Raw genomic sequence first — 7500 nt, 5'->3', positions numbered from 1 at the left:
GACTGCGTGCCAGATCGTTAATCAGCGTCCTGCTTTGCTCTACTCGGCTCTCCCTCACCGTGTCTTTTGAGGGGGTACTTATAGGCAAGCTTCCACCTTAGATCACAGAATAACACAAGTACTAATACCCTGACTAGCGCTGCTTCATTCATCTGCCTCTAATGGCATTTTGGAGAGGTCGGTTTAAGACTGGATCACTGTAATTGGCCCCCATGTCTCCGGAGAACAACAACCACTAAAGAAGCTGATAAAAGGACAGGAAAAGAAGAAGTAGAATAAGAAAAGGAACAAGAAGAAAGTGGACAAATGATGCACACTGATTGGAAGAGCGTGCACATGTGTGCAAGTGGATGGATTAGCGTCACAGCTGTCGCCCTTTGTCATCCCTCCTCCTCTCTTTCCATATCCCTCCACTCCTCCCATCACCTCTATTCCTCCCTCCTCCACTCTGCCTCTCTCCTCCCTCACCTCTACCTCTCCTCTTCAAACCCACTTTTCCTCTTTATCTTCCCCTTAAGTCTTTCACCCACTTCACCCCTCCTTCTTCTTCCTCTCTATGTGCTTGTTGTGCCATTCTTCTGACAAAGCAAGCAAGTTAGTGTAATGGCTAATTTAATCCCAATGCTGTTCGTTTAAACTGCCTTATTAAGGGCTCAGCCTGCTTGGTCTTTAATTTCATCTAGTTTGGCTCTGTTGATGTACACAAATCCCATATTCCTCTTGCTCTCTTTAAGATATTTTTCAATACATTTTTTACTAAGTGACATGGAAATATCCCCCGTAATTAACTGGCCAGCCTTCACCCACTAGATAACAGAAAATGAACGATAATCACATCTCTCCATCCTCTTCTCGCCACCACTCTTCTCCATCATCTTCGTCTTCTCTCTTCTCTGACCTCCCCCCCACTCTCCAAGGTTACCCATCACGCCGTTGTGGCATTGCCAGCAAAACAGCGGCATGCAGAGCCAGAACTCTTTCAATCAGGCTGCCATTACTGCAGAGCTGCCAAATAAGCATCCTGTTTCTATTATCGCCATTTTCTTTTGTCTTAATCATGGTGTGCAAAAACAGTTCTTTTTGTGTGATACTGAGTAGTGTAAACAGTCAGCGGGCTGCGCCACGTGGTGCCGCGGGGGAGGACAGCCTGCATGTTGTGGCGAGGACCGGATCCAAGGGTACAGATGGAGAACGGATAGACTCCTAGCAGGGGTGGCTTGCCTCACTCACCATGACTGATAGCATTTTTATCGCACACTTATCACAGCACTATCTCCCAAGTACACTACGGACTGTTCAGTTTGTGCAAAGCAGACCGGACCAGTCAACCTAATTATCAACTATTTGTTTGTCTGTCTTGCGTATTATTTGATTTGACACTTCATCAGTCTGCATTTGTCTGTCCACAGCCCATCTGGGTGCTGAAAGGCTCTGTTTGGCTTCTTGTTGTGGTATTCTGTCCATCTGTCCTGCTGACTGGCCTTTCCATATGGGCCACTGGTCATGTAATTAACCAGAAACAGGTTCAGTGATAGGCATTGTTGGTTCTTTTTGTTGGGAATTTGTATTGTTGACCCTTGATTGGTGTGTTAACTCCGTGCCTCGGTCTGTGTATAGGTCTGACCACATGGTGCAGGGTAATTTTTCTCCCATTCTGACACATGGCCCCTCTCTGCCCCCTCCCTCTCGCTTCTCCACTTGTCCTCCCCTCACCTCCCCCCTCTCTTTTATGTTTCAGAGGGCAAACCAGCAGGAGGGCGTGGACCTGACTTATAGAAGAGAGCGAAAGGAAAGAGAAGAAAAAAAAGTAAAAAGACGAGGAGCGTAAAAGGCAAAGTCGAGGCCTCCTGGAAAAGAAACAAAGTCTCGCACTTGCTCTGCACGAGTGTGTGTGTGTGTGTGTGTGTGCCCTCTGTGTGCGTTTTACTGTACGTGTGTGTGAGCAGGTGGGACTTTGATGGGACAGTGAGCAATGCCTCACACGCAGCGACAGCAGGTTTGCAGTAGGGGGCAGTGGTCCTCTCGCCTACTCCCCCTCCTCCTCCTCCTCTCCCTTGCTGCCCAGCCCAGTCAAGCAGCCATACACATACCCTCCAACTGTGAGTACAGATTCATATCGTACCATTCATAACTATTGTAGCTGAATGCTTCCATGAGGTTCAAAGATCTATTTGTTGTGTTAATTACATTGTTGATTCATCAAAGCACAGCTAATAATGATCTTTTATCATGATTAATTAGTGCAAATGAGCAGAATGAACATGTGTTTCTCCTTTAGTAATCTCAATATTCAGGGTTGGATTGCGCTATTGTGCTCGAAATACTACACTGTCTGAGGTTTCTTTGGTAAGCGCTCATCTGTGCCTGTGGTGTGTCTAATTACTTTGTAATTGATCCCCTCATACTGCATTGATTAGTCCCACTATTGATCTGGTTTCCTTGGTGCAAACCAGACTCTGATTGGGGAGTAATTTAATCAACAATTGAGTTACACAACAAAAATCCAGCAATGTTTTTCCATAATCACTCTTATTTCTTTCTCCTCCTCCTCCTCCTTGATGCAATATGTGGGCATTAGAAATACAGCTGAGCTTCTTGGCCTGCAGGGAAATTGATCCTCATCTCCTCTGCTGCTGTTGGCCTGCCCACAGAGCTCCAATAGAGAGAGAGAGAGAGAGAGAGAGAGAGAGAGAGAGAGAAGAGAGAGAGAGATGGAATATTGTTTTCACTGCTGCTTTTGTTGTTCACTCTTTATCTAAGACTACTTACAGTGAGTCACAGTCCTTCACCACCCACACAGCCTTCAAAAGTGTGTGTACAAACAAGATATCGCACATATGTGGACACGTTTGCATAACCTGTAAATGTTGATGAAATGCAGTAAATCTCCCAGTCTAATTCCCAAAGGGGGGAGGTGACACAGAGGTGAGAGGGCCGAGGAGGATGAAGGGAGGACGATGAGGAGGAGGAAGGAGGAGCAGGTCAAAGATATAAAAGGTCAAGGTGTCCCCTGCCTTTCAATTAACGAGCCTCTGCCACATCAATGAGAGTCACTAGGGCAGTGATCGGGATCAATAAAGGAGATGCGTTGTGTCAGGGAGGCCGGGGTTAGAAGCTACGCCCCATTACAGGAGACATTACACTGCTTTATCGTCATCATCATAATTGTTGTTAAATTGTCAGTCTATCTATCTATCTATCTATCTATCTATCTATCTATCTATCTATCTATCTATCTATCTATCTATCTATCTATCTATCTATCTATTTTAATTCAATTTGTTTTATTGGCATGAACAAAAAAAATTATTGAATCTCTCTCTCTCTCTCTCTCTCTCTCTCTCTCTCTATGTCTGTCTGTATGTTAACTATCTTGTTCTCCTTGTTTACTGTAACTAAAATGTTTTTTCCCTCATTGCCTTTTCTCTGGCCACCAATATGGACTAACAGACCACATAAGTGATCGTAAGTGCTTTTAACTTTATTGACGTCTATCTGTCTTAATGCAGGTGCTGGCAAAGCTTATTGAAAACACTTTCATTATGCCAGAGAGGTTATTTTCCATCCAGCACACAGTGAACGTCATGTGCTGCACTTTAATGAGTCAAGCATTAGTGTGCAGTTGCAGTGTTACGCTTTGGTGTGTGTATGCATCTGTCTTAGTATTGTGGTTGTGGTGTTTGTACGTGAGGATGTGTGTGTGTTGTATATTGTGAACATGCGTCTTTTTCTGTATGTGGGTGTGTGTTTAGCTTCATCGGCTCCCAGTAGGTGAGATCCATGGATGTGTTACGTAGGTGAGATCCCTATAGATGAAGGGAGGAGAAAGTGTGAGGAGGTGCTGTCTGTAAGGCAGCAGGGCTGTCAGATCAAAGACACAGGGAAATAAAGAGGAGTTAAAGCACTAAGCACCGGCTCCTCTCCTCCTCCTCCTTTGCCAATAATGGAGCTGCGCCTGCAGCCCATACTTCAATTTGATCAGCTGAGGAAATGGGCTTATTTCCTCTTTCAGTGGGAATTCTTTCATTAAATTCCCACGCTCTCCCTATTCGTCTCTTTCTGAATCTACCCCTTGTTTGTTTTTTTGTCTCCCTTTGCTCTTTGTCTGTTGCTCTCATGCTCTCTCTCTTTGCTGCACTTCCATATATCTCCCCTGTCCGCTCAGCTCAGCTCTCCATCCACATCGCCGCCGTCTTGTCATCTACTGTAGCCTCCCCCTTCTCCTTCCTGTGTCCTCCTTTACCCATTTTCCTACATAATGTAAATTCATCTCAGGCTCTGTCTCTTTACTTTAAAGTCAAATTAAAGACTCTACCAACAAGTATCAAGCTCTGACCTCTATTCCACTGCAAACAGCCAACAGTGTAGTCACTGAAGCTATGTGGAGAATAAGATTTACATTTCTGTCTATAAGTATTGAAAAACATAACATAAAAATACGACATGGGCCATAAAGTACGTAGAAAAATCAAACATGCTGGTTCAATACAGTATTCACAGCAAATCCCAGCATGTTGGTTTTTATGAGTCTGGTATTGAGGCATTGCTTTATGGCTGTTCTGGAAAGTGGCGACGGAGAAGGAGAAACCCCTTCTGGTGGTCATTACTTTTTTCCTTCAAAAGCTCTGCTTCAATTCCTCACAGACTCTTTTCAATCCTCTGCCTATCTCTCAGTCTCACAGGGAGCACTGTGCCATATATCTCTTTTACATGAACTCTCCCTCTTACATTATGCTATATCAATTTCCTCTCATCTCAATCCATTTTCTCTGCCTGCTCTCTGAATCTTTTCCTCAGCCTACATTTCATCTCTTTCTCTGGGGAGTCTTTTTTAGTGATATTGACTGAATATACTTATTGGCAGCTGTTACAGTAAACTATGAAAATTAGTGGTATATCTGTCTATTATGTGCTGTTTGCTTAGATGTGTGTGTGTTTCAATAGGATGACATATGTGTGTATGTCATAGCTGGAGTTATTAGATTAGCATGCAGAAGAAAAGCGGGTCATGTGAAGACTGCAGCACTATTCTGAGTGTGTGTGCATGTCTTTTTAAACCATATAGGTGTGTAATAGCACATGCACGCCTGCTTTTATAACTGGTGTTGTGACAGCATTAACTCTGTTTTTGGTCCTTGCAGTGAAGAGGCCTCCGATGATCATCACACATCCGGAGTCTGTCACCGTCTTTAGTGTCGAAGACTTCGTCATGAGCTGTGAAGCCTCCGGCAATCCTCTACCCATGTTAGTCAGCACACACATACGTCCACATAAACACATACAGTCTGAAGATGCTATATTAGTCATGGAGGAGCCTAGCCACTGGTTATCTTTTTAGACAACTGAGAATGGCGACAATCCCTCTCCTTGTTCAGCTGACACCTACATATTAGTATTACATGAGAGCACAGCTTCTGCCAGTCAGAGTTCTCATTTCAACAAGGGATAAATGTCATTAAGCCCACGAGCAATCTTTTCAGAGTGTCTTAGCTGCACTGAAGTGGAAAACTGCTCCAATTGCCAAGGAAAAGATGAATATTGCAATTACACACCACAAGCTTATGAGTTCCACTGGGGCATGTTGTGTGCATTTTGCATCATTTCATTTTGCCCTCCAATTCGGTGACATGTAAGGACATCTTGTGTGTGTGTTTAAAATGGCTTTTTCAAAGGCACGGAAATTATTTGTTATTTGAGTGAACACTCTCCCATCAGTGTTACTGATTCTTCTTTTCTTTGCTCAAGTTTCCGATGGACAAAGGATGGAGAGGAGTTTGACCCAGGCAGTGACCCAGAGCTTAAGGTTTCTGAGCGCCCTGGCTCATTCGCATTCTACACACTCAGTAATTCTATGGACAACCTGAAGCAGTACCAAGCCAAATATGTCTGCTATGCATCCAATGAGCTGGGGACAGCCGTCTCTAACGAGGCCACACTCACCACTGATGGTAAGAACACGCTGATGGCTGATTTATCCCAAAGCAACTGACCGGTTATTGAGACAGAGTCATTACATTTTGACGGTCAATTTGAACATTCCAATTCTATCATGCTCAGTGAGTATTTTGCTGATTTGTTATTTTTGGCTTTTGCCATGGGAGACAAATCATACCATTTGAAATAGCATCAAACTAATAACAGCTCCTCTGATATGTTTTCAAACGAATTGCATCACATTAGAGGAGTTACATGTCTTATTAGATGTCAGTTTCAGTGTTAGAGCTCATGTAAATGCCTTCAAGGTCCAGATTAGAAGCGAGCCGTGTTGTTGTTGGTTTTTATCAGCAATAACAGAGCGATTTACAAAGTAGTGAGCGGAGCCAGCATATAAACCTTTTCCTTGCCCTGCTTTATAGAGAGCTCATTTGTTAGCAGATGGAGGCTCACACCGAGAGCTCCAAGTACCGCCACCCAGAAAATAATTACATGCAATAACATTATAATCAGCAAATAAGTACACACATGCACAGGCACACCCATGGGCCCCTGGGCAAAAAGTAAAGAGCACCTCTGTGTATCCATCCACCTGTGTGTGTGACTGGCTCTCTCCTGGGCGACCTCCTTCCTTCACAGTTTCCCTGACAACGGTTTCCCCAGAAACGCTCTTGAGTTGATGTCATATGAAGCACTCTTCAGTAGCTCCTGTGGGGTTATCAACAATGGGCAGAGGGGAGGTGGGGGGGAGGAGGAGGAGGAGGAGGAGGAGGAGGAGGAGGAGGAGGAGGAGGAGGAGGATAAACACATATGACTCACAAATCACATCATTCTACCTCTGCAAGGCAAAAGACAACCTGGCGCCTTCTCACACGCTGCTCCTCAGATTCTTAAAGTTCCTCAAATGGGGATTTATAAACAATACTCCCTGTCCGCCGCATTGTGTGTTTAAGTTAACTAGTGATGTGGATTGCTTTAGAAAATCTTTACATGACACCGACAAATGTTTGCACATGTTTGTGTACACGTGTGTGTATCTACGCAGCAGACTAACAGATGTGTTTTTCCTCACTTGCCTCCCTTTAGTTCCCCCATCCCAGCAGAAAGAAAAAAAGGTGAATGTGAAGTCTGAAGAAGGAAACAGTATCATTCTGAAGTGTAACCCCCCACAGAGCTCTATGGAGCCTATCATTCACTGGATGGATTGGAGTGAGTACATTACCTATCTTTCCTTCCATTACATCCTTCTCGTCTCTTCACTAAATCTGCTACTTAGACTATCTATCTATCTATCTATCTATCTATCTATCTATCTATCTATCTATCTATCTATCTATCTATCTATCTATCTATCTATCTATCTATCTATCTATCTATCTATCTATCTATCTATCTATCTTGCAGTGTTATATATAGTCTTTATCATAATTTTTTTATTTCTCTCATCCTACCTTATCTCTAAGCCTCCCTCTCCTATTTCCTCTAACTATTTTATTCTCTTGTTAAACTCCTCATTCTATCTCCCTTGTCTCTCATTTTTCCGCTGACTCTATCTGTCATCAATTT

At 43.6% G+C, this 7500-nt stretch overlaps 1 protein-coding gene across 6 annotated transcripts in view; it reads left to right on the top strand.

Annotated features, from left to right (window-relative positions):
* The window catches only part of l1cama (L1 cell adhesion molecule, paralog a), a 49952-nt gene that overhangs the window by 29774 nt on the left and 12678 nt on the right, over positions 1 to 7500 (top strand). For 4 of the 6 annotated variants that reach the window (XM_039801660.1, XM_039801657.1, XM_039801659.1 and 1 more), the window contains exons 2-6: positions 1739 to 2099; positions 3451 to 3465; positions 5142 to 5244; positions 5746 to 5948; positions 7021 to 7143. In XM_039801660.1, coding sequence (XP_039657594.1) covers positions 1973 to 2099; positions 3451 to 3465; positions 5142 to 5244; positions 5746 to 5948; positions 7021 to 7143 — 571 coding nt within the window. In that variant the 5' untranslated portion in view covers positions 1739 to 1972. Of the gene's footprint in view, positions 1 to 1738; positions 2100 to 2278; positions 2347 to 3450; positions 3466 to 5141; positions 5245 to 5745; positions 5949 to 7020; positions 7144 to 7500 lie in introns of those variants that run through there. The other 2 variants (XM_039801662.1, XM_039801661.1) reach the window with 2 other exon arrangements.

The sequence above is a fragment of the Perca fluviatilis genome, chromosome 5 (genome assembly GCF_010015445.1).
Source record: "Perca fluviatilis chromosome 5, GENO_Pfluv_1.0, whole genome shotgun sequence".
Taxonomy (NCBI): Eukaryota; Metazoa; Chordata; class Actinopteri; order Perciformes; family Percidae; genus Perca; species Perca fluviatilis.
The sequence above is the reverse complement of the archived record's forward strand: the minus strand, read 5'-3'. Positions and strand labels throughout refer to the sequence as shown.